The 25989-nt window shown below is 41.6% G+C and overlaps 1 protein-coding gene across 1 annotated transcript in view; it reads right to left on the bottom strand.

Moving 5' to 3' along the window:
* Positions 1-25989, bottom strand: part of DHRSX (dehydrogenase/reductase X-linked) — a 180962-nt gene that overhangs the window by 13479 nt on the left and 141494 nt on the right. The window contains exon 6 of the mRNA XM_086609650.1: positions 15571-15778. Within this exon, the coding sequence (XP_086465776.1) occupies positions 15571-15778 (208 nt within the window). The remainder of the gene's footprint in view (positions 1-15570; positions 15779-25989) is intronic.

The following is a 25989-nucleotide window of genomic DNA, read 5'->3' as shown; positions in this document are numbered from 1 at the left end:
CACGCTGGGCACTTGTCCCATTGGGTCAGATCCCTTTTTGCAGCCCACATGCCATGTAGTGGAGGGTGTCCTCAGGGGCTCAGGGTAGGAGGATTCCCAGAGCAGCACTGACACTCACCCTCCTTGGATCACCCATCCGCGCCACCGAGACCCTTCAGAAACCAAAAAGTGGGAGAGAGCAGCCTTCAAAGCATGAGCTCGTGGGGCAGATGGCTCTTAGCACCTCTGGAGCAAGCAAATGAGCAAGCCCAAGCCTTTTTGTAGTAGAGAAAGAAGAGGGAAATATTAGGTGAAATCTCATCAACACATTGACCCAGCCAAATCTGAGAAGACAGGAGAAATGGTGGGCCCACAAGCAGTGCCAAGCCATTACAGCAGGGCAGAAAACAAGACTCCTCTTGCAGCAAAATTGCAAGAGGCATCAAAACGGTGGTGTGACAGCATGTTGCATTGCTGCATGCGTGGGGCTGCAGGGAAGGAGGGCAAGTGGGGCTGGTCTCAGGGTGCGGAGGCCACCAGCATCAGCTACAATCTCTGCTGCTCCTTGGCCCTTCCTGGAATGAGCCACTGCTGTGGCTGGAGGGATGAGCTGCAAAGCCTCCTTTGCTCTGCAAACGTCTGCTGAGGCGGTGTGGGTAGTTTTTAGTCCCTAAACTCTGTCAGGGAGCCACAATTGAGAAGCAAGAGTTTCCCAAGCAGCACCCTTTTTATATAAAAATAATCTAAATGTTTGGTTTTTACCAATTATATAGACTCCTCAGTGACCAAAACATAACTGACCTTTACTTTTAAATCTGTGCTCAATAAAAGAGGATTACAATTGTTTGTGAACTTTGCAAAGTCTGTAACATGGCTTGGGGCAAAAAGACCTCAATTTATATTTGTCTAATCCCTAATAGCTGCTGACAGTCTATGAAACAAATAGTTTTAATTATCTTCTCCTTGCTGAATCTGAGGTCTCATCATTTAATCAAAAAATAGCACATTACCGACAACTGGGATTAAAAGGAGAGTCATACAGTAGGAAAACCAGGAAATTACATTAGCACCAAACAGTGACAAATATGCCTTTCTTATTGCAGCCCTGTCCTGAGACAGCAGAACATTTACAATTCCTCCATCAAAAAAAACCCCAAAACACCAACAAAAAAAAGCCCTTAAGACTTTTTCCATTTATCCTGAGACTTATGGTTATTGGAAATGTAAACGTGGTCTCTGCAATAAAAAAAAATATTCTAAAGTCTCCTTTCAGTCATTAATGAACAATGTATGGATCTTACACATTGCTGTAAAATAAGTGGTACTTATTTTTTTATTGGAACTACTGATGCATGAAAATTACTATAGAGCTAATCAATAGGTAATGACTATATTTCAAGAGTAATGCCCTGTTCTGGGGAAAAAAATGGGTGCAATTCACAAACAATTATTGACACCATGAAGCACATGAATCAATGCCCACAAGAGATCTGCACATTATTTAAAACGTCTTTAGCAATATTTGCCTTTGTTCCTTTGTCCCAGTGTAATTTTTCCTGCAGTACTGTGAATATATTAAAGGTTAGTGTGAATATATTAAAGATATGAGAATAAAATGCAAAAGCTAGACTTCTGATGGACAAGTCTAACAGCCAGCAGTGGCATGACTATTACCAGAGTGCTGTAGCCATGGGACTCTGTGCAAAGCTCTTTCTTGCTTAAGACATTGTCAGTCACAAAATGATCAAGACCTCACCTCTAACGGGCCCAGTATAACTCTGCTAGACTTCAAATTTTCAGTCTGCCCAGTTTCTTTTTCAGTGTGCAATGGTTTTCTGCTCAGAGTAACTGAAAGTACCTGAGGTGGTCGGAGCTGGAGGTGGGGTGCCTCAGTGCTCGCTGAAGTCTCCCAGGGAGACAGAATTGTTGCTGGCTCCTAAAGCGAACCAATGAGTTCCCATTGGTTTAATTCTCTAAATACATCCTTTTGCCTTGTTTTTATCACCCTTTCTGTGTAGAGCACGGGAAAAGCACGAACTAGTCCAAGGCACAAATCTGAATTTTTGTCTGTTAACACAGGGGACAGAATAACTCATCCGTTCTTCACTTGCATAAACAAATATCCCAGATGTACAGGGCTCTCACATTTTTGTTTTTGAGTCACATGTGGCTTGAGACATGGCTGGTTTATAGCCTGAAATTATTTACTTTTACTTTAGGTTTTAACTGCACATCAGTCTGCTTACCCCAGAACAAACATCTGGTCTTTGCTTAGAAAACGAATAGACAACTTCACGCCTGCCGTCAGAGCACAGCTACTCGAACATCTGACAACTGTTACCAGCAGCGACTGATAGTGGGCAGAGATTTCCGAAATTAAAAATACCCAGCTGTGACTAGAAATAACCAGATTTGAGTGTCTTACTACACTTCTGCAGGAGAAAACAGTATTTTTTAATCACTAGTATAAAAAAAAGGAGAAAAGTAATTTGATTCTTGAAAAATCAGGCAGATTCCTCTTCCAAATTACTATTATGAAGAATTTACAAATACCTGTAGACAACCATAGCAGAAAAAAATGCCAACATAACCACAACGAGAAATTTGGAGAGAAAATAGCACTGAGGTACATGTTCTTACAGAAAATGTTTCCCTAAGCAAAAATGGATGCTTGAGCCAAGTATGCTCTTTAACTTCTTCTCTGAAAGTGTAAACTCATTTCAAAAAAGCTCATGCAGGGTTTTTTCCTTTTATACAGGCAAGTATGAGATATTGCAAAACAAAACCGAAGATTTTCTCAGCGTACACCTCATTTGCAAGTAGTAGAGTGTTGCTCACACTCATAGAGTTTGCTTTTGTGTAGAAAAGAAAACAAAATCTAGACAATCCTCTGGCCTGCGCTAACTGTCGCTACATTAAAGAAGTACAAATGTAACTATTTCGAAACTATGAAGGGTGAAGGAGGCTCAACGAAATGGAGATGAGAATACGGTCCACAATATATTGACATAATTTAAAAATAAATATAAAAATACATACTTATGGGATGAGAAGCAGGAAAGCATGCGCCTGAGCGCACCGCCCTGCGCCTCCTGGTTTTCCAGTTAATTTAGAGAAAAGGTTACTATCATCTATCATGTTCCACGGGTTGTCAGAAAAGCCAGCCCTATGCATTTTATCATTAAGAAGCCCCACTGAAGAGGTGTTTTAAATGCCTGCAATGGAGGTTAGCTGACTACTTGCCTGCTGCACCATAGCTCTACCCTTTCTTCCAATTCAAAAGTATATTAACTGGAGGATAATTGCAGGTGTTCTCATCCATTATCTACAGTGACAACAACAAATGGCAGATCAAATGGAAAGGATCTTGCATTCTTCCAAAATATTCAGTGCTTTGCATTTCGTTAGAGCTATTTATCTATCTTTCCTAAAAACTCTTAGGTATTACGGGTGAGTGGAATTCAAAATGAAAAATATTATTTCAAACTACTTAATAATATATGTATAACTTGCAAAGTTGAAGTAGGCTACATTTTTGCTTAGTATATGTAATTAGAAGGCAATTATGTTTTATTAATTTAATTTCGTGTATGAAAAACTTCTGTACTTGAAGGTAAGTGATATTTTAAAATGTAATTATCTAGTTTCCATAGATTTTAGCAAAGGGACTCCAAAAAAAAAGAAAAGTATGTCAGGTTTCTGCATTTTAGATACATCTTTTTTTTTTCTATGATAAAGGCACTTTGTAACTGCAATAAAATACTTGCAAAAGCCTGTTAATAAATATCTACTGTCAAAAAAAGTTTTATAGAAATACATGTTGACAGTGAAAATGTGGAAATGTAAGAAATAAAGTTATATGCACTTACTTAACAAAACCACCTTCTACCTACCACACATGAAAATAAGGAATTTTTTATGGAAGAAAGCGGTTTACATGAAGAAATACCTATTGGTACAAATGATACAGCAATGTGGTGTTCTTTACCAGAGAAACTATGCAGTGTTTACTAATTCCTTGAAGTGGCAAAACCACATACATCACAGTGACATGATTCATAGACAGATATTTCTGCCATAAATGTAAAAGAAACCCTACAGGCTGCTGACAGCAATGAAAAGTGAACGAGAGATTACTGAAATACAGCTAAATTGAGGGCAGCTAAAGAGACCTATGTTTCAGTTTACCACACCATTTATTTCTTGACAGTTCAAATTTTCAGTATAATCCAAAGGATTTATTTTTAAATCTAGGCACCCATTCATATCAGAGGGCAAAGTTTTAACTCTATAATCTGGAGCAATGACACATCGTAGCTATCATAATGGATCCATGATCAGTAGTTTGCAGCAGGTCTATTGCTCTGATTTGAAAGATTCACCCAAGAAAGACTAAGAATCCAGTTTTGCCCTCTCTAAAATATTACATCATGGTTTAAATAAAAAGTCCATGAAAACTAAAAAAAAAAAGCTAAAAAAAAAGGTGTGTTTTTCTAGTTTTAAAATATGGTGCATAGTTTTTCCATAAGAAAAACATGGCAAGTAGCAGTGAAAACACCAATTCAGGTGAGGCAGACCTGACATCACAAAACAGGCACAATCTTCATTTTTGGATTGCATTTGGATTGCTTTTTTCTTTTCAGCATCAGAGCAAAATAGATAAACCTAAGGAAATGAAACTGGAGTCTAAATACAAAAGGAATTCAGAAGGAACAGGGGACAGCAGGGACCTCTTGGGACATCTGTGATCTCCTCATACTGCAGATATCCTATCAGCTGATCTTCCTCATAAACCTACTTAAACTCTGTCTTAAAAACAAGTTTTCCTATAGCCATCTCTCTGTGTGGAAGCTTTTTCAAGAGTCTGATTCCAATGATTAGAAATAAGTTTCTTACTTCTTTCTTCTTATTTCTTCCTCACTTTCTTGATGGAAATACATTTCCAGTCGGCTTGCTTCACTTTGTTCTTGTCTTGACAAAACTGTTTCCTTAAAAGCAACCTCACTCCTGTGCATATTGATTGAAGGCTATTGCTACATATCATGATATAACTTGACAAAAAAGAGAAAGAAAAAAAAAAGTTGTTGCCTAGAGCTTCTACAAAGTCAAACTGAAATTAGCATATAAAACATGTGTTGTCTTTATGGTAACAGTGACAGTACTGGTACCATCCTTGAGGGGGATGGTACCTGCACACATCTATAAAGCTTAATGATGCTAATGCTGCAAATGCTTTTCTTCCAACTGGGAGAGAGTGAGACAGATTGTGTGTCACATGTATGAGTGCTGCTTCTGAGCACTGGAGATGCTTTGTAATCCCCTTGGCTCCTCTGAGTAAACTGTCGTGTAGTGACCTGGAGATGACAAAACCAGGTACCTCAGCACAAACACATTTTATATTTTATCACTTTTTCAAAAGGCCGGAAATAGATGACTCACCAGCAATTTGCCTTTGACCCAGTGCTGGGCAGAGTGGGCTGAAACTCTCATAGAAGAAGTTATACAGCCAAGGTACTGGGTGATGGATATATTTTTGCAGTGAAAACAGTGTTTCGTATGAAATAGGCTTGCCTCAATATGAGGGGAAAAAACCCACCACACCACCAAAACCAAAACTGAGCACTGAGCCTATATAAAATAGTATTAGCAGGGCAATCATACTTTGAAAAAGAGACTGAGCAAAACTGTCTGCTTCCTGCCTTCCAGATCTGCTTGTTGAATGAATTTCAAGCAACACCAGCTGAAGCTAGTATTATAAACATTTGAAGTACTTACTGCCTCTGGAGACCTGCAGGCCCTCTAAACTGATTAGGGTTCAGTGTGTCTGTGCCAGCCTTAATCCACTTCCCCAGATAACAGGCATATAAAATGGGACACATGTGCCACAAACCTAAACCAGGCAAGCAATATAAAACACCAGTCCTAGATCAATGAGAATCTCTAAGGAGTAGGATCAGACATGTAAAATGCTTTACATAAGGACAGTACTCCATGTAGAGGATGCGAAGTCAGATCAGATAATCCTTGCTTTAAGAACACACAATAAGATTTGGACCTGGATGGTTTTAGGTTTGGGCATCATTTACTTGCTTAGCAGGTTCTGATCAGCTATACTTGCACAAAGTCACTGATGAAGTACCTAAACTTCATGGTGATGGAAGCCATCATTTTACGTGCAAAGGAAAACGGCGACCTAAGTTGTCATTACTGGTCATGATGTATGAGAGTGGTCATAACTGAACTCCTCTCTGAGAAATGACCAAGCTGCATTCACAGCTTGGGCAGTCATAAAAATAACCTTTGTACCTGGACAACGTACAACCCTGACAGAAAAAACGAGCATGCTGCCCCATAGTGCTTTTTCCACATTCATTTTTAGAACAGAGCCAACTGTCAAAATATACTCATAGCATGTAATTTTATTTTCAACACTCTGATCTCCAAAAACAATGGGACAGCTTTTCTCTTTCTACATTTTTAATCATTTTAGGATAGTATGTGACAAGCAGCAGACGCTGTCAAAGACTGCGTTTTGCATCTCAAGAGCTTGGCAGGCAAAAATATTGAATAAGTCAACTCATACTGCTCTTCAAGAGACACACTGAGCCTCAGCATACTGTTTCTTGCTGCAGGGACGCAAGGCAGCTGGGGAGACGTTGCACAATGCTGCTCGCAGCAAAGCCTTGGGAACAGAGGGCTGTCAGGCACGGGGAACCAACTCTGGCCCCTGCTACTCATTCAAAAAATAACATATGTACTAAATTGGACAAACTATTGATAAGACGGTAAGTTAACCTTGTAAGTTGGCCATGGCCAGCTCCAAGACTTAGATGAGCAATTAAGAGACATTGGGAGCAACTCTTATTTTTTCAGACCATGCCGGAGTCTAGGACGAGCAGCAGCACCTCCTTCCTATTCCAGGGACAGAAAAGTAGGTCAGCATGATGGGGCCAAACAAATATCACTATAAATCCATCCCTGATAAGCTGTCCAAGTTCATTCTTGTTTTATTGCACATTGCTCAGGTTTCATCCAAATCCTCTTCTGCATATGTTCTGTATTCCCCGCAGAACGCCTGCTGTGTGGCAACATAACTCCTGTGGTTACCCTTTCCAGCACTTAGATGGCAACAACCAAATGTAGTCATTTGCCCTGAAGAGACTTACAGACCCAATTTAAAGAGAATGTTTAAATATATAATAACTTATAGAAACCACTAACTCTGGGCAGATTGTATTAATGACTTGTGTTTGTACCACAGCTAGGATTAAGTTCCTTCTAGAAAAATGGGGGCTAGAGCCACTGCACCAAATTCCCTTCTCATGTTTACCTAGCAAAATCCACCAAATCTCATGTTTTTAGCTGAAAACATGATGAGAACAAAACGAACCATGTGAACTAGGTCTTGCAGTATCTCAAAAACCATGCAAACATGAATGTTTGGGGCTGGAAATCGTAATTGTTATAGTCATTACTAAAGCCAGAGTTGAAGTGAATTCTGAATTGAAACTTTTCAAAACTCACAAATTGGCTGCTGGATTGGATGCTTGTTACATACATTACACTATTATAATTACATACAAGGAGTACACAAAACTACCTATTTAAATGCATGGCAATATCTGTGTGATAAATAGTGGAAGCATACGATGGATTGTAAACATATACGAGAAATACATTTCATAAGTAACTGGAATTTCCTCATCTGTGGCTGCCCACGAACACATTTCCCACTTATACGGGAAATGGTCTGATACTCCAAACACCTTAGAGCTGCCATTTGAAAAACCAGCTTGATTACAGATTACTTGTGCCCCAGATATGTGAACACACCTTTCCAGTTCCTACTCTCTCCTGTGCACACGCAAAAACATACTATCTTCAGTTCTTTACTAACATTGCTGTTTTTTAAAATAACACAAATTTCATGTCCTGTAACTTGGGATGGGATTCATCTTAACTAATTTTATACCTTTATACAGCACAGATATCTACAGCTGAGCTAGTTACCAAAGGACCCCTTCGTTGTTCACAGGGATTAAACTGGCACTTGAAGGACTTGATTCATCTGACCAACTGCACATATCTTCGGATAAGAGAGATGCAGTACCAGGAGTGACCACGAGGAGATCACTGGATGAACAGCTCTGATGAAGGCATTCATATTGCAGACATTTATGAACTAGGAGCCCTATCAGAGGGGCCTTCCAGGTATAGATGCCTTAGACCACTGGAAAAGGGGATTTTTTTTTTTATCTTCTTGGCAGATCTTGTCATTTTCTGTCAATCTTTGAAAGCTCAGGATAACTATTAAAAATTGTGTCTATGTTGTTCATGGAAGAGTTTTCTTACTTCACACTGAAAGGTTTTTAAGTCTCCTTGGATTACTGGTAAATTAAGGACTGTCACATTCAGAAAGGGAGAACGGAGTGCTTGTAAATCTCCAAAACACTCCTAAAATTATGTCCTATGAAGACAGGCTGAGAGAGTTGAGCTTGTTCAGCCTGCAGAAGAGAAGGCTCCAGGGAGACCTAGCAGCCTTCCAGTACCTAAAGGGGGCCTACAAGAAAGCTGGAGAGGGACTTTACAAGGACATGTAGTGATAAGACAAGGGGTAGGGGTAACGGCTTTAAATGGAAAGAGGGTAGATTAGATTTGGTATAAGGAAGAAATTCTTCACATTGAGAGTGGTGAGGCACTGGAACAGGTTACCCAGAGAAGTTCTGGCTACCCCATCCCTGGAAGTGTTCAAGGTCACGTTGGATGGGGCTCTAAGCAACTTGGTCTAGCAGAAGGTGTCCCCGGCCATGGCATGGGGGGTTGGAATGAGATGATCTTTAAGGTCCCTTCCAATCCAAACCATTATATGAATCTATGATTCTATGAAAATTAATTTTTCTGTGGTAAGTAGGGGCTTAAGATGATGGAGCTTTGCAATTTAAATTTTATCAGCATTGTTTTGTTAAAGATGCATTACAACTGGGAAAAGAATAAGGAATTTATGTAGGTCATTCCCAGAGAAATATGAATTGATCTATAGTGCACACCATGCCTGGTGGCAAACTGTCCACATATATATACGAATATGCACTCCCACAACCTCCTCCTCTGCATCTCCTTATTTTAGTAATCTAATTCCAAACTGCTGCTCACCTGCAAGCTCAATAGCAGGATTTTCCAAGGGAAGCCGGTGGTCTTTCTCCTTCACTCAGTGTTATGGCTCTTTCACACGGAAGAAAGAAACTGCCTGTAACTCCTGTTTCTATCCTTGCTGAATGGGTCATTTCAGTAGGGCTGGAGTGGTGTCCTCCCTCTCTTGCTCCTTCTCTCTCTCAAAGAGGTATCTGAGAGATACACTGATGAGAAAGATTAGTGGCTGCCCTGTATTCTGCCGCCAGTTGGTTCAAGTTTCCAACTGCATGGTACTACCTGACCAAAAGAAAATGGAATTTTAATTACGTGGTGATGGAGGTAGAACTTCCCAGGCAAGTGAGGGAGAATTACAGTAGTGTGATGCTATAATCCCTAACTATAAAGATTAAGGAGTGAAAGTGAAAGGCTAATGATCTAGCTGAAATTTCAAGATTTTCTCTAATTCCCCAATCTTTCAACCTCTCTTTTGAGACCTTTACTTTAGAGGCATTTTGGTTATCTTCTTTTAAACTAACAGAAATCGGTACTGAGCTCCTGGCATGTTTTTGGCCCATAGCAAATTATCTCCCTCTTTTGTGTTTGTTCCATTTTCAAAAAGTCTGGAAATAGATTACCATACAAAGGTATTAACCAAATACATGAGAAAGTACTGCCGAGAAATGTTAGCAAGGAATAAATTGATTGATGGAAAATGTCTTTCCTAATTAACTCTGTGTGTTCTGAATATGAAAATATTTACAGATTACAGGACGGTAAGCGCTGATGTGCTAACATGGGTTAGGCTCATATATTTTCACAATTTCTTAACTGTTTAACTACTCTCTCTTCTTTACAGCAATACAGATACTAGTTTTGCACTCTTTTGGATACAAGTTTGATTCCATTCAGATAGAATGAAAGAAATCTACCTGAGCTGTCAAGTTAAAGCAACATCCTCTACCACACAGGAATTAGGGACAAATCCTTTCTTACACAGCACAAATGCCCATTTTCAGTATGCTTCTGACTTGCCAGTAAAATGATATCACAACATTTCAGTTGCTTACCAGTCCAGAAGTTTCACTCCAAAACAATTTCACATAGGGCAAGCGTAGGTTTTTACATAATGCATAGTGGAGGTCTAACCTGCGTTTCTTTAGACTGTTTTCCAGGCTAAAAAGGGTCAATCCTGAAGGCAGAGTTAGAAATGGAGGCAGTTTTCCCACTCTGTGAACACTTTTGAAAGGTGGAAGATAGTCTTCCCATTTCACATTGTCAGGGAAAAAAAAGGGATGCTTTTCTCTTTTTAGGCAAACAACTAAAACCGTGGGACAGAGTGTGAGATGGATCTCTCTATTTTTCGCTTGCTCCGCGGCTGTGTTTCGGCCTGTTCCAACTAGCACTCTCCAAGAGCAAGTCCGGGTGTGGTTTGGGGATAGATCACGCCAGCAGCTGCTCCAAATAAGAGTTATAAACAAGAACTTCCCTCTGATGCACTGCAACACAATCCCACCCATTTTGTGCTTTCCCACACAGCATCCTTACCCCTTTGCGTGCCGTACACCAAGGCACGCAACAGAAATCCTGCCATCAAAATACTCTCCAGCAACTCTCAATGTGTCCCTTATAATAAACGTTTTGGTTACTTTGACCTGAGAAACACACAGAAAAGAATGATGTCTTGGGACCGCAGGGGAACGACGGGTTCAGTGTAGACCAGGGTCCAATGCTATGTAAGTGTGCATTTCAAGTCAGCCTCCTTTAGAGGGATCTAATCCTAACTAGGGCAGACACAAAACACTCCATGCTCCAAAACCTTCTTATTTAGCAGTTAGAATAAGTAAAGTAGCCAAGCTGCATCCACGTATCCCATAACAGGCAGGACCTGGGGGCTTACCCAAGTCCAGGGATTCACATCCAAGAAAAATACCCAGATCACCAGGATTTGGTAGCTCAAAGGTGAATTGCTCATTATCCTTCCCAGGTAGGTCCCTCTATCTTTCCCCCTAGAATCGTCCTATGGCTGTATGAATAAGCAAATACTTATTAGATGGGAAAAAAAAAAAAGCCCCATGGCTCTGAAGCTTAAATCCCTGTATCAAAGTGTACAAAAATGGGATCTTTTTAAGGATCACAGTTACTGGGATAAAGTAGATTGTTTCCTTCTCTCTGATTTTGACCAGAATTCCACTCCTGATCTGAAAAGTCTTTTCAAATAATTAACTGCAAATGACATGTTTCTGCAAGGAGTTTTCATTTTGTGAGAAAATTCCAGACTAGCTCGACGTGAGGACCACACATTCACATGGACTGAAGATGTTGATGCTGATGAATTGCTTCTTTCAGCTGTAGAATTTAATTATTCTCGTTCTGTACAGCTGGCGTTATTGTGTGGTGATGTGTCTTCTGACACCTCGGTGGGGGAAGGATGAAATGAATTTTCCACATTCACAGTGCCAAAGGGACAGTTTGAATAAGAAATGCCGCAATAAGACCTGCATGACTATGTCCTCTGGCATGAACGATGAATCCAGATTCTTTAGATCTTGTTTTCTAGGAGGACTTATAGACTGGAAGCATTTCTTTTAAAATGTTATAGGAAAATTACACTAAAGTTAAGCCCATTTTGACAGATGAAAGATATGAACTGGTTCATATTGACTGATTTCTAGTCTGTGTTCCTGAAGCCTTTCCCTTCTCTTTTGCAGGCTGGCGAGGTCACTAATCCTACTCGCTTTCAGTTTGTCAGTCAATAATCACTTCCATGGCACTACGTCTTTGGGAACGACAGCTGAGACAAGATCTGATGCGCAGTCTTCCTTCTACAATGCCTTCCTAAATACCGATCTGAGGCAGCTGCGGGGACCAAGCAGTCTATATCTGATAATGACACATTTATACCCAGCTTGTCATAAAGAAGGTTTGGAGGAAGTTTACAGCACCGATATGTGAGAAACGTCCCTACTTCAGCGGCATAATGAAGTCATATGAAGCAGAACAGTCCCTGCCATTGGACATTAATGAGAGTCAATATTTTTTTTTGCTTTAAGGCATTTTAATTGTATCACAAGCATAGGCCATCTGCCTTAAGAATGAATATTCAATATCTGTAGCAGAAGCAGAAATACTTGAGAGGGAAATGGTACCTTCTCAGCTTCCAGCTTGGGCAGTACCCATCACTAAAACTGGTGTGTTGCACAGTTGGCTAAATTGCAATTTGACATCTGGCTAATGTCTTGTTAGGCTATTATCATCTTATTAATTAGTTATTATTTACTGGTTTGGACTTTATCTCTTCAAAAAGAAGATCACTTTATGTTAAACATTCCTAAGGGATGTCATATTTCATTGCACTCTGCAGAGGACTGTGACAGCTCGTCAGCTTTTATTTACTGAGAAGTCATAGGGGTAGAAGTTAATTTTTTTTTTTGAGGAATAAACATAATTTCTCTCTTGCGTGTGATAGGTGCAATCTCTGTTTATTTAAATTGTATAGAAAACATTTGCAAAACGGAAATTTAAAGAACAAGTATCACAACAGACAATAACTTTCCTGAGAAAGAATTGAGCTGAGAAAGAATGAAACCATCACTTCTAAAAGGCAGGCATTTGTTTAGCTTGGCCTATCTTATTTCTACAGGGGTGCCTTTCATGGCAGCTTGTCGGGGAAAAAACAACAAACTGATTTGGCAGAGACTTTTACCGAGCCATGTATGAAGACCAGAAGACAATGTTTCAGTTCTGAGAAACTCAAGCTGTTAATACTTTGAGTAAATTATATGTGCGTATCATGGCCTATTTACAAGACTGTAGGTTTATTTGCTTAAGTATCAAAATATCTTGAGGCTGCTCTGAGGCGGATGTTGAGCCGACAGCCTTGCCTGCCACACTGAGCCACCTCAAACAGCAGCAGCCCAGAGAGAGTGAGGGCCAAGCTGCAAGCCCTGGGAAGTATTTGACTTGAACGCAACTGGGACCAGTGCTGGCGGAAACTCATTTAAAGGCAGCGGAGGCTCTGCCACAATATTTTGGAATTAAATCAAACAACATGTTGACTCTCTCCTGAGGGAACGTGATGTGATAAATCCGTGATGCATTCCCTCAACAGAGCTATCTGGGCTGTGGCGGCTTTCACGAGTGCTGGCTTGCAGTGGGTGAAGGAATTTCCTGTATGCGTTTAGAAATCACTCCAGAACAATTCAGAGTGATAAAAGTTAGTTGAGCCAATATGATTAGAGAGTTATCACCTTATTTTCACTGCATTACCTCCATAATCCTAGGAGGAAGATTCATATATGCGCACTTGGAAACGAAATTCCAAGGGAGAAGAAATCCATAATACCATCTACCTATATTATCAGACAATTGAATTTTCTTGTACTTGCTTTTTTACTTTTCTCAGGGGAAATTTACCCTAACGCACAAGACCAACACAAGAACCACTGGGGCTTGAATGCTGGATGCTATGTCACTCGGTACACTGCTACTGAAATCACCAGGCAGGCTTCAACGCGAGCTGCCGTGGAGCTAAAGATTGCCTTGCGGTGCAGTTCTGCTGGAGCTGAACAGGGCGTACCTACGTGCTCCTGAACGTGAGAAAGGAAGGCAAAATCAAACCCGAATATAAAACATATCCTAAGCAATAAGCAAAGAGTAGAAGTTGGAGCTGTAACTCAGAAGTCTGAAGGAGGACAGGAAGAGCGACAGTAAGAGCTTCCTTCTCCTTTGGCTTACAGAAAAAACACATCCGAGTGTTATATAAAAAGGTGAAAATCTCAACCTCGATAACTGAAGCATTCAGTTATCCAAACCTGAAGTTATTCTGACTCAAAAAGCAATTGATGCATTTGCTTTTCAGGCAGCGCACACATCGCACTTCCACGCAAGTCAGTACGTCTGCCCGTCACTCACTGCAAGGCAGAATTCCTTCAGAGCAGTATCTCACCCAAAGAATAAGAAGCGATCAGGAACTATCAGTGGCATTACCTTTAGAGCTGTAAGTATGAGACTCCCTCTTGTGATAAACCCAAACTCACTTTACGTGTGTCCAGTGGCATCTCATTCAGTGTCTAAACACGGCCAGTATAATACAAAAATGTCTCCCTGGGCACCCCAATAAAACTGAATGGGACTGAGCACTGTAAACAAGAGACTCAATTCTCACTCTCAGACATGGAAATTTTGCCCGAATTTTATGGCTCTAGAGGGAACACTGAGCACAACCTAAACATCTGCATTAAACTGTTATGTTAGCAAGGTGAAGTAGGTCCAATGAAAAGACACCATCACTGGAGACTGATATTTAAAACGGCAATCACAAGAGGCAAAACAAGTTTAATATATTCGGTCTGGCAAAGCTGCATTCTGCTTCTTTAAGAATGCATTACATATTATGAGCATTCCTATTACAATTTTATTGCAATATTCAAGGTGTACCCAGAAGATACTATTAATTTTTTTAAATACGGGTTTATTTGTTTGCATCTTATTTTACAGCCACTCTTCCAGCCTCCAGTTTCATTCCTAAAATTAAAGCTAGTGATATTTCCATATCAAAGTTAAAAATTAACTTGCTTTGTGGGACATGGCCCTTGATCTAAAATACTTCATTTTAATTAGGACATTTAATTTTCCCTAATGGAATCAGATTCCATTCACTTAATCCAAAACTACTTTCTGAAAGAGTTATAAGCAGAACATTTTCTCAGCACCAGTCCTCTTAAGGCTTGTCCACATGAGGAGACTGCACAGGTGCAGCTCAACTGATTTCAAATTGATCTACTTACACCACTACAAAATGTTATTGAAGTTAACCGTAACTGGGTCTGCCCCACTTCTGGACTGGTTTTATCAAACAGCTTTAAGTTTCCTAGTGCAGACCAGGAAAAGATAACAGTGAATCAGGTACCACTACAAGTATGTGTTAGGATGAAAAAGCTAAATGAAAATTGTCCCACCTCCCCGTCTGGACCTGCACAGCCTGGAGTATAGCCACTTCCCACCACCGTTTCTGTACAGCTTCCTTCTTCCCTTTGCCCTCCTCTCTATAACGTGTTGCGTACATGTCAACCGTGCCAGATCATGTCTGCTTCTCATTAAAAGCACGTACAAGACATTTCCAAGGAACACTTGGCAAATTCTGGCTCTGTTAGGATGATGTTCTGCCCCCATGCATGCACAAAGGCACACGGATAGATCAGGGCAGAGATAACTGGCACATGGACACAGATGGTGAAAGGCATTCCCTTTCCTTACTGTGAGAGCTTGCTCCCTTCATTTAAAAAATGTGTTTGTTCTGGGGAAGGCCTGTCTTTATCAATTTTGTACATCTCACCGGCACAGAGAAATGCAATAAATACCACACATTATGATAAACTCTGAAACACCTTCAGCTCCACACTTACTTCAGCTCTCACAATGTAGGGGCACAGCAACAAAATGATTTAAAAAACTGCATACCTTGAAAAATAGCCAGGCTGTCATCCATTTGACCACTTTTACAACCCAGAAGACATGCTTGTAGAGCTCAGTATTCACTACTCCGGGGTCTACTACATTAGCAGTCACATGGCTTCCATTTGCAGTCAGAAGATGCTGTAGTCGATAGGTAAATAACACAAGGGCAAGTTTGCTTTGGGCATAGGCTCCATGGGGTGAATACGAATATCTGTACACAGGAGAGAAAGAGAGAGGGAGATGCACATAAAAACAATCAGAATAAAAACAAAATTGCATATACTTCAAATGTACTGCATGTTGCAATGTCCAGCAAACAAACAGCTATACATTGAGTCATCAGAAGGAACAGCTTATCACTGGCAGGTGTGTTGTTTGCTGGAGTTCTGGTGATTATTTCGTCAGACAGCAGGTCTGATTTATGGTGGGGAGAAAAAATAAAATAAAATTACACGGTACCTGCCAGAATCTCTGTGTCCAACTATTTAAACTAGAAATGCTGAGGCACCAATCTCCAGGATATCATCACCTAGAGGCCCCTGAATTACTCTCCGCTTCCTCACTGCCCTCTTCCTGTAAATACATACCCCATTCCCACCCAGTAAATCTGTGCCTGATCATGCTGCTCCTGGTTATTGTTGTTTGTATTGCAGCAGGACCTACTAGTTTCCAGCGAAGGCTCCCGTGTTGGGCACAGTACAGATGAGTAAGGCAATCATTGCACCTGCCCCAGTGACACATCAGATTACGCACAGCTAAAGAGATGGATAAAAAGATGGGGCAAGGAGAGCGGGCGGCTGCAAGTGTAACCACAGTTATGCCGTATACAGCCTTTAGAGCAAAGACAGCTGGCCGGGACTGTGCCAAACAGGAGGCGCAAAGAAGGCACACAAATACTGGCAGCTATGGCAAAACGTGACCTGTTGAGACTTCTTCTCTCTCATCTGGACGCTGAATCTGCCTTTCTTTCAAGTCAAACTTTCAAGGAACTGCTGATTAGTTGGGTTTCACTGCATGCAAGCAGCAGTATTTATTTATTTATTTTATTAAGCAGGCAAGTTCCAGGCAAATTAGCAGGTATGTCACTTAAAATTCTCCTCCCAACTGGGACCTCAGCATCACTTCCACAAATGCCTATGCCATGACAATTCACTCTTGTAATTACTACAGCCTCTCGTCTAACCTTTTTTTGTGCTTAGCAGAACCAAAGGTAATTCCTGGCATCACAAACAACTCATAGGCAAAGCAGGTGGGAGCCTAAAGCAACGGGCTCCTGGGGACAGCAAACCAGCTTTGGTCCCCATCCCCTTTGCCTCTGCCAGAGCCCGGGTGAGCGACGCTGCTTGTTGCTCCAGCCGATGTGGAGCCAGGGTTTAGGGTCTGTGGGGCAGCAGCTACAGCTGGTGGAGGGTGATAGAGGAGTACCCATCCAGAAGCAGATCCCTCTTTCCCAGCTCTCTCCTTCCCTCTAGTTGTTGTCCTTCCTCTGCGACAGCTGCAGCTACGTCTCCATCCTCTACACCTTCACCCTTAGTGCAGCAAATGCCGGGGCTGGGGATGCTCCTACTCTGTTGAAAAGCCAGCCTTTGGTTTCCACTGGTTGCTACTAAGTGCAAGGTTTTTATTTTCAATAAAAATTGAACAGTAAATATGTCTCAGACTTCTTTTTGTTACCTCATTCTCATTGATTATCTTATTTATAATATCCTGTACACTTCACTATAGAAAGCCCTGGCTGCTGGCAAATAGGCTGACTCTCTGCAGAGGTACCAGGCTACTGCAGCAACTTAACTGTTCAAGATCTGAATGGACTCAGAAACTTGGAGACACAATAGTAAATCGTACAGCTCAGCCACAGGAAGTAAAAGACAACAGCTCTGACTCTCCAGTGCATCTCTTTTTTTTTTCGTTCCTTTTTTCCCTGATCTATTCTTGTTCAAGCAAATCACAAACAAACAGGCTACAAAAGCTTTACAGAAATTGAGAGAGAATAAAAAAGGACAGCTGATCATAAATAGCCCTTGCACCATCAATGGCCTGAGCTGTAACATCCTGGATAATGTAGCTCCATCATCATAAAGATATCACCTGCACCCCAGGGTAAAATGGGTTATTTTAAGAATAAAGAACAATCACTACATGAATATAAAAGTGACTTGGCATTAGTCAGGAAATTGCAGTTACATTTTAAATTCAGTAACGTCCGGGCTCTGATCTGAGACACTCAAAATGTCACCTTATGCTTCATGCATATTTCAACCCTTTTAACTTGAAGGACCAGATCCTCAGCCGCTGCGAGCTTCCCTCACGCAGCCATGCGGGACAGAGCTCATGCCACCCATGGGAAGATGCGCTCATCTGAAGCTGCCTCCGGCAGCCAGCTGGCAGCCGACCCTGGCACTTCTCCATTCGTGCCACCGTTCCCCCACCGGTGGAGAACACAAGCTGGGGCACGGGACGCACGTCCTGAATTGAATTAGAGTGATCTTGTCTGGCAAGCGGCTCGCAAGCAAGCAGAGCTAGGGACTACTCTGACTCGTTCTGCCTGGGTCTCGTCTGGCCCTCAATAACCTTCAGATGCCAGGCAGGAGGAAGGTGAACACTCCCCATGACTTCTCATTCCCACATTTTGTGTGAGTGCTGTTTTGACTTACCTTGTGGCAATGAAGCATGAACTACAAGGGCCGGATCCTCAAAAGCCTTGTACTTTGCATAGATATCTATGTCAGAGAAACACGAGTGCTGAGAAGATATAAAAAGCTACCCAATCCACGAGGGAGCCTTTTATATCACAGTGCAGAGATGCAAATGATTTGCAAGGCAGTAGGGAATCCCACTTCAATGATATACTATAGATATGAAGGATATAAAATTGGATACACAAAGCTGATGCTTTTGGCAGAACCCCTGCAATGATAACCTGCTCTCTTCACATTTTCTCTGTGTGTGTTTTTGCTTTCCAGGAATCTGACATCAATGGACTACATGAGGCAGAGGAATAACCTGTGACACAGAACTGACAAAGATTTTCGCTGAACAACTATTTTTTTTGGTGAGACCCCATCTTACTACAATCATGTTGGGAAAAAAAATCAACACTGGTTACTTGATTTCATTACATCCAGTCTTGACTTTATGTATCAGAAAAATAGGAACATGTGGGCTCCTGTGCCTGTACCATGATTGCGTCTCTCATGCACATACATGTGGAATCACAGAATGGTTCAGATTGGAAGAGACCTCAAAGATCTTCTAGTGCCAACCTCCTTGCCATGGGCAGGGACACCCTCCACTACATCACGTTGCTCAAAGCCTCATCCAACCTGGACTTGGAACACTTCCAGGGATGGGGCATCCACAACTTCTCTGGGCAATCTGTCCCAGTGGCTCACAACCCTCATAAAGAATTTCTTCCTTATGTCCAATATGTCTACCCTCTTTCAGTTTAAAACCATAAAATATATACCTCTTACACATGGAATTAATACGGCTTTAAAGCCTATGCATCTAAATCTAGTTTGTCTTGGTGCTCTATGCTCTGTATGTACATTTTCTACACAGAATGAAACTATAATTGTATACTGAAGAAAATAATAATATTGACATTACGCATTTCCACATTGCTTTCATTTTCTGTGGGCTTTAAAAGCTTTCTGAAATGGAAGTGCATACAAGAGGCCAAGCAGCCCAAAGCAGAACACAGCCTCCCAGCAGTCTGTGCCAGCAAACCAGTGCACACGAGGTGCCTGTAACACTTGGACCCCTGAGGACACAGGCTATCAATGCCTCACAGCAAGACAGGTGGACTCAAGCAGAGAAACTCTACCTCCTAATTCGGTGGCCAGCCAGGCAGAAAACTGGAAGCTCCCAGCTCCTTGCGGTATATACGCACGCTGGCCAGTTGGCTAGAGAGCTAGGAGGTACTGGTGCTTGACTGCCCGGGAATCAAGTCCTAGTAAATACTGCCCACCAGGCTTGAGCTACGCCAGACAGCACATGCTGTGGTATGGCAAGCCTGTGCATGGTCAGCAGCTGGGAAAAGCCGAGCAAGGACTTGGTGGGAAGAAGTCCAGTGGGAAGGAGTGGCATGCCTGGCGTCGGTAGCTTGGAGGAGTTCATGCCCATCCGCTCTTTTGAGTGGGGCTCTCTGTGGACCACGCTTCCTACCATGGAAAATTGTCTACCCTGGGGGACGCCCACCTAGAGCATTTTGTCAAGTCGGTGCTGATAAAATAGGGCAATGCACTATTCACTAAATGGAAACTATGGGAACAGTTAAGGCAGAGAGGATTTATTTAGCTGCTTTGAAATCTGGCTAAGAGAGCAGCAATATACGAAACCTTCCTTTTCAAATAACATTTTATTGATTCTATACTGATGAATAAGGGATCAAGATAAGACAGGCTATGCATTTCTGTTCAATTAATTTTGAGCAGAAATTCTGATTTTTGGCTTAAGATTTTTTACAACTTAGACTGACAAGTTTGAATTGTCATTACAGAAACTAGGGAGGAGAAGAGAAAGGGATTGGTTTGTATTTTTGCCAAAACAAAATAAGAAAGTATTTAATTCTGGAGTGAGTGAGTGTCTTGTGGTTTGCTGATTTTTTTTCTTTTCTTTTCTTTTCTTTTCTTTTCTTTTCTTTTCTTTTCTTTTCTTTTCTTTTCTTTTCTTTTCTTTTCTTTTCCTTTCCTTTCCTTTTCCTTTCCTTTCCTTTCCTTTCCTTTCCTTTCCTTTCCTTTCCTTTTCCTTTCCTTTCCTTTCCTTTCCTTTCCTTTCCTTTCCTTTCCTTTCCTTTCCTTTCCTTTCCTTTCCTTTCCTTTCCTTTCCTTTTCTCTTTTCTGTTCTTTTCTGCAGGAGCCTGCAGTGGCTAATTAGGGGTTTAAATATGGACTCAGCTGCCATCCAAGTTTGAAAATTGGATCCATGTAGCCCTTCCCTCGGCAGCCGGTCTAACTCTGGTTTCTTTTCTGCCTGTCTTCAGTCAGTCTGTGATCAGGGGAGGTCTCCCATTCACATCCAGCAATACCACGCTCAGCGAAGAGCATTAAGCCGGCTCAGGGTACTCAGCCGCTGAGTATCAGGGAAAACAAAATTGCTGCTCAGCACAGACCACTTCCTCCACATCTCCCATGCACCAGCTCTGGCACTGCTCTCAGCTTCTTCTCTTTCACTAACAGTCACTTCTGCGTTATGCACACGTGTGGAGGAAGCGGATACAGACCAGCTGAAAGAAGGGTGCAGTGACAGCACCCTTCCCCTTCCCCACCACGTCTTGCTTCAGAGACACAGCTCCGTCCAAGCCGGCTGGAGCCAGCAGTGAAGTTCTCCTGACATGGGCCTCTTTCGCACCGCACTTGTCTCGCGCATGTCATCCTCCCCTCACCCACTGCCACGCTCCCCAATTTCCAGTGCGTTAATTTGCCTGGAGGGCAGAGCGTGCCAAGATCAAACTGCAGAACAACCCAACTGCTGCGTGCTCCATTAAAAAACAAGTGATGCAAAACATGGGTGACATGCTGGGGCTTTTAATGAAAGGCCACACGAAATTTCAATATATGCCTTAGGATGAATCAGTGAATTAAGCAAAACACAGACTTGCTGTATTAAAATGACTGAAGATTCCTAATGATTTATGTATTAATCTTGCAATACATCATCACCATTGCTTAGTCAAGAACATAAAAGACTATTATTAAACACTCAGGAAGCTTTCATGGTCTTAAATTTTCTTCCTCCAGGGAACATAGCACAAGATTTTTCAAGACTTTTGATATATTTTGCAGTTTATTTTGAAGCAGCTATAGAAATACATTGCAGAATAGAGGTATATCTTTTCTGGTTATCATAAGCAGTTTCTTTCTCTCTTTCTATGATAAACCAAAGCCTGAGTCCTAAATATTGCTTATTAGATTTAAGTAGACTTCCTGACAGTACTACATATATTTATCCTGTGAACACATTTGCTAAGTCTCATCAATTGTGATTTTCCCTCAATATAAAAAAATAAACACAAAAAACCCAACAAATTAGAAAATACACAGATGGAGAAAAGACAGAGTTGGGGAAATTAGAATTTCAGTATTAACACTGAAAATTGGCAGCTGATAGAAGTAAGCATATGCATTAGTAAAACCAAACTAAACTCTAAAGTGTTAATGTATCTACTTACTCAGATTTTGTTACAGCTTTTTACAGCAGCTGTCCTGTTACCAGCTAGTACTATAGGCTACCGTATAGTCACCCATTTCATACACAAGCCTGGGTTCTTTGGGTTTTCACTGAATAACTACACTTCTTCAACTACACTTCTTTCATATACTTGATATGTAGCCTTAAAAAAAACATAACAAAAAAAAAAACAACCTATATAACAGTCAAGGTGGCCTTAGCATACCCCCATGTATTTGAACTCGAACACGCTGGTAGCTGTAATTTGGTTGAATAAGGGCTCAGGCATTTGGGACTCTTGAAGTGCCCTCATGACCCTGTGATGGACATGTCAGAAAGGAAGGCTACAAGACTGGTAAATGACATCAGTGATTCTATGCAAGCTGAAAAGCAAACCCTCCACATCCTAGTTGGTCGCACCAGGGTTACTTAAGCAGCCAGAGGCAGGTGGCACTTTCAGAGCAGCCCACCTGCCCTCCTGTTCCGGCCCACAAACAAAGACTGGTCACATCTAGAGCTTCTCCCTCTCCCTGCACTGAGCACCTTGGTGCCACGTGCTGCTCACACACAGCTCTGACCAAAAGAGGGCTTCCTCTGAAATCTTTTAACAGTGGTAAAAGAGCATTTTTCTTCTTAAAATTAGAGGGTAAGCAGGACAGAAGCTCAGAGCTGGGAGATGCTCTGTCTCTCTAAAATGTTGGCGATGGTCTCACTAGCAGTAGATGACTTCTCCACAAGTCAGTGACTCCTGCCTTGTGCTTAATCCACTGTTCAGTAGGAGCCATAAGCTGGAAGCTGGGTTGTGTTTTTTTTTTTTTAAGCAATGCTTCCCAACTTCCAGCACTTCATTGTATAAATACATAACTTCCAGTGACTAGTCCCTTGTTATAGCTTGTAGGAAATGCAGAGGGAACAAAAATTAACTTACTGTCTTTGGAGGACTACATTTAGCAAAGGAACCTGGAATGTCTTTATTATAAAAACATTTATGAAAGGCAAAATAAGCAGGGGCTTATTATCCTGGGCATTACTGTCATCCAGATGGAATCAATGCATCATTTTTCATTTGGCTGATCCCTCCTCCTAATGGCAGGAGGTGAGGTGTCAAGAACCCTCATGCTTTACTGACTCCCTCGCTGTGGGCAGCTCCATTGCCATGTGCTCAGCACAGTTCTCAAATGTATGAAACACAGGCCCAAAGGCTGGCCTTGTCAAAGTCTCATCAGAATCAGTATCTTAAAAAAAAAGTCAATTTTTTTTTTGTTTGTGTATAATTGGCATTAATTTCAAATGTTTCTGATGATTTTAAATATTGATGCTAAGTTCAAGTTGTAATTACTGTAATGCCAGCATTCCAGGAAATATATCTCTTTATAAGGAATGATATAAATTGCCTCTTCTGAAGCATCATTTTTCTACAGTTGTTTCATATGATGCAATGTTAAGTACTTGCTAATATTTGAAGTGGTATTTGAGTATAATGGTATCCCTTCATTCAATTAAAAATCTCTATCAAACCAATGAATGAATAAATAAATAGAAGCAAGCAAGGTTTTGCTGTGGCCAAGAAATAGATCAAGGCTCCAAGACCTACATTCTGTGTCCTCGTGATCCTTTTGAGTGATGGGGAAACATCATGGCCACATATATTTTCATATTATCTCTTGGATAAACTGGATCTCAGTTTATTGAAGATTATCACACATCTTCCAAGACTATCTCTTGGATTATAACAAGAAGCACTCCGAGGCACTCACCACCCACTTATGGAAAGCTTCCTAAATCTCTTGAGATAGAGCTTTGCAGCTGAAGGAAGCAATGGGTCTTAGGATTTCTTCCCTTCCACCAGAACACACATAGAGCCGTAAAATGGTACTGTAATAACTTGGTCAACACCAAGTCTTATTTCTGTTTTGACAAAACGATCTTAAAACTGGTGCAGACTTTTGCAGACCAGCTGCAGATTCTGGGCTTTTCATTCTGAGACTGAAAGGGAACTGTAGGGTCTGCTCATGCGCAATAAAGTGCTGCCATTTTGAATCCAGTGCAGTGCACCACATGTGGCTAGCAGATTTCCAGTAGACTGTATGAAATTTCTTGGTCTATACGTGAAGGTAATGTAAGGTTTCATTTTGTGGTGGGCTGAACCCACTGCACCGCTTTGGGGTTGAGGAGGAGTCAGATATGTTCTGCAAGTGTGTCCTGGTTTCAGCTGGGACAGTTAGCTCTTCTTTTTAGCAGCTAGAAGAGCTCTGTGTTTTGGTTTTACTCAGAGGCTCGCTCTGAGAAGAATGCTGATAGCAAGTTGATGTTTGTGGTTGGACGTGAGACTCCAAGGACTTTTCAGTGTGCCGGAGTGCAGAAGCACAGCGGGATAAGGGGGGAGCATAGCCAGGACAAGGGGGACACAATTCCCCTTGTGACTTGTGGTGGAACTTAAGATTGAGGGCCAAACTGGCCAATTAGTATTCCATATCATGCAGCATCATGCCCAGTATAAAGGTGAGGGACAGCTGGGAAGAAGGGCTTTTGCACTTGGGCTCTTTTGCCGCTTTTGCTCTTTTGCGCTTGCTGCGCTGTTGCTCTATTGTTTTTCTTTCTTTTTCTCTCTCTCCCAGTACTCCCACTCTCGGAGTACTCTCTCTCTCTCTCTGTGCCCCTCTCTATTTCGGGGCCTCGCGTTCGTCCGGGATTGCAGCTTCGGGACAAGACGGGCTTCGCATAGGAGGCGGTGGTGAGCACCTACACTGTATTAAATCATCTGTAATAAATTGTTCTTATCTCAACCCACGGATTTCCCGTTTCTCCTTTAATTCTCTCCCTCATTCCTGGGGGTGGGGGAGGGTGAGTGTCCGGCTGTGTGTGGGTTTCAGTTGCTGGAGCAGCCTAACCCACAACAAAGTGCAAACGTTCAACACATTGAAGGACTGCTCTGTCTTACTGGGAAAATACAGCTTGAATATGCACGCAGATTGCAAAATCCTTTTTACTCTGAGATGTCTACAAACACTGTGCAGAAAATCCTGTGCCATCGCTCTGTCCACAGTAGCAACACAAGACTATCAAGTCTGGCACAACAACATAATCTTGAAAATCAGGCAAGTTTTTTTGAAAAAATCTAACAACTTCAGCTTTTTCAAAGTTTTCTTATGTAGTGAAGATATGAGCATCACAGCTTCAAGCTGAGAGATAAAACTGATTAACTCCCAGTACGTGAAATAAGGAACAACCTCATGAAGATAACTCTTTGTTAAAAACAGTCATGAGAAGTCGTCTTCTCTGTTGGAAGATCTTTCTAGGTTAAAGAAGAAATATAACTGAAATGCCAAAAGGTACAGAAGAGATTAAAACGTGGAAGTTTCCTGCACCCATGAAATGACTGATAGCCCAGACATGGCAGGAAAGGCTTTCATTCATGTGAGACTGTACATCACCAGTGGCCCTCGGCCGCTGTCACAAAAGATGTGGGATTTACATAAGTATATGAAAGGGGCCTGCAAAGAGGAAGGGTATTACTTAAGGAAGACAAACAAGCCAACTTCAGTAAACAAAAAAACCTGTAAGAAATGAATAACAGACAGTGTCTCAAAGCGGTCCATAGCCAGCATTACAAAGTGGTTATTTCAAAGTACTACAAGGCACAACGACAGCTATCACTTTCGCTACCATTTAGCCTTAGAGTAGGTTTTCATTTTTGTTTTGTAAATTTCCCAATACGGTGTCACCCCGGTACACTGTAAACAGAGACCTGTAATGGAAAATCAAACATTTCCTAAGAAGGGGCACGGCATGGCCTGGGGCCAGAGCGCTAGAGATCTCTTCCACTCACAAACACATCAGAAGCAAGTGAAGTCAGGCAGATGTGGCTTTCCAGGAAATGACGAGAAGTTTCATGTCCAAACCCTGCAAAACCAACACACAGTCACAGAGCTGCCCTGCCCCAGTCCTCACTGAAAAAAGGAATTTAAAGATACTGCTGCTTTGGCAGACTGATTGATTCTTGGTGGCAATTCAGATACTGAACATCTCCCCCCTCGCTTTGAGCTGAGAACCAAAAGATGCCATGCAAAAATCAGAGTATTTCAATTTGGGCATTTCTGCAGCGCGGTATTACAGCTAGTATCACTGTTAAAAGCTCAGTACTTCTCAGAAAGCTTCTGTGAGCTACAGTGCATCTTGTCTCCATCTTTCTTGGGAAGCTGAGATGGTGCAGTGCACAGCCAGTCTCCACCTCCCATGACAAGAAATGCA

The sequence above is a fragment of the Tauraco erythrolophus genome, chromosome 1, assembly GCF_009769465.1.
Source record: "Tauraco erythrolophus isolate bTauEry1 chromosome 1, bTauEry1.pri, whole genome shotgun sequence".
NCBI classification, from domain to species: Eukaryota; Metazoa; Chordata; class Aves; order Musophagiformes; family Musophagidae; genus Tauraco; species Tauraco erythrolophus.
This window is presented reverse-complemented; position numbering and strand designations above follow the sequence as displayed.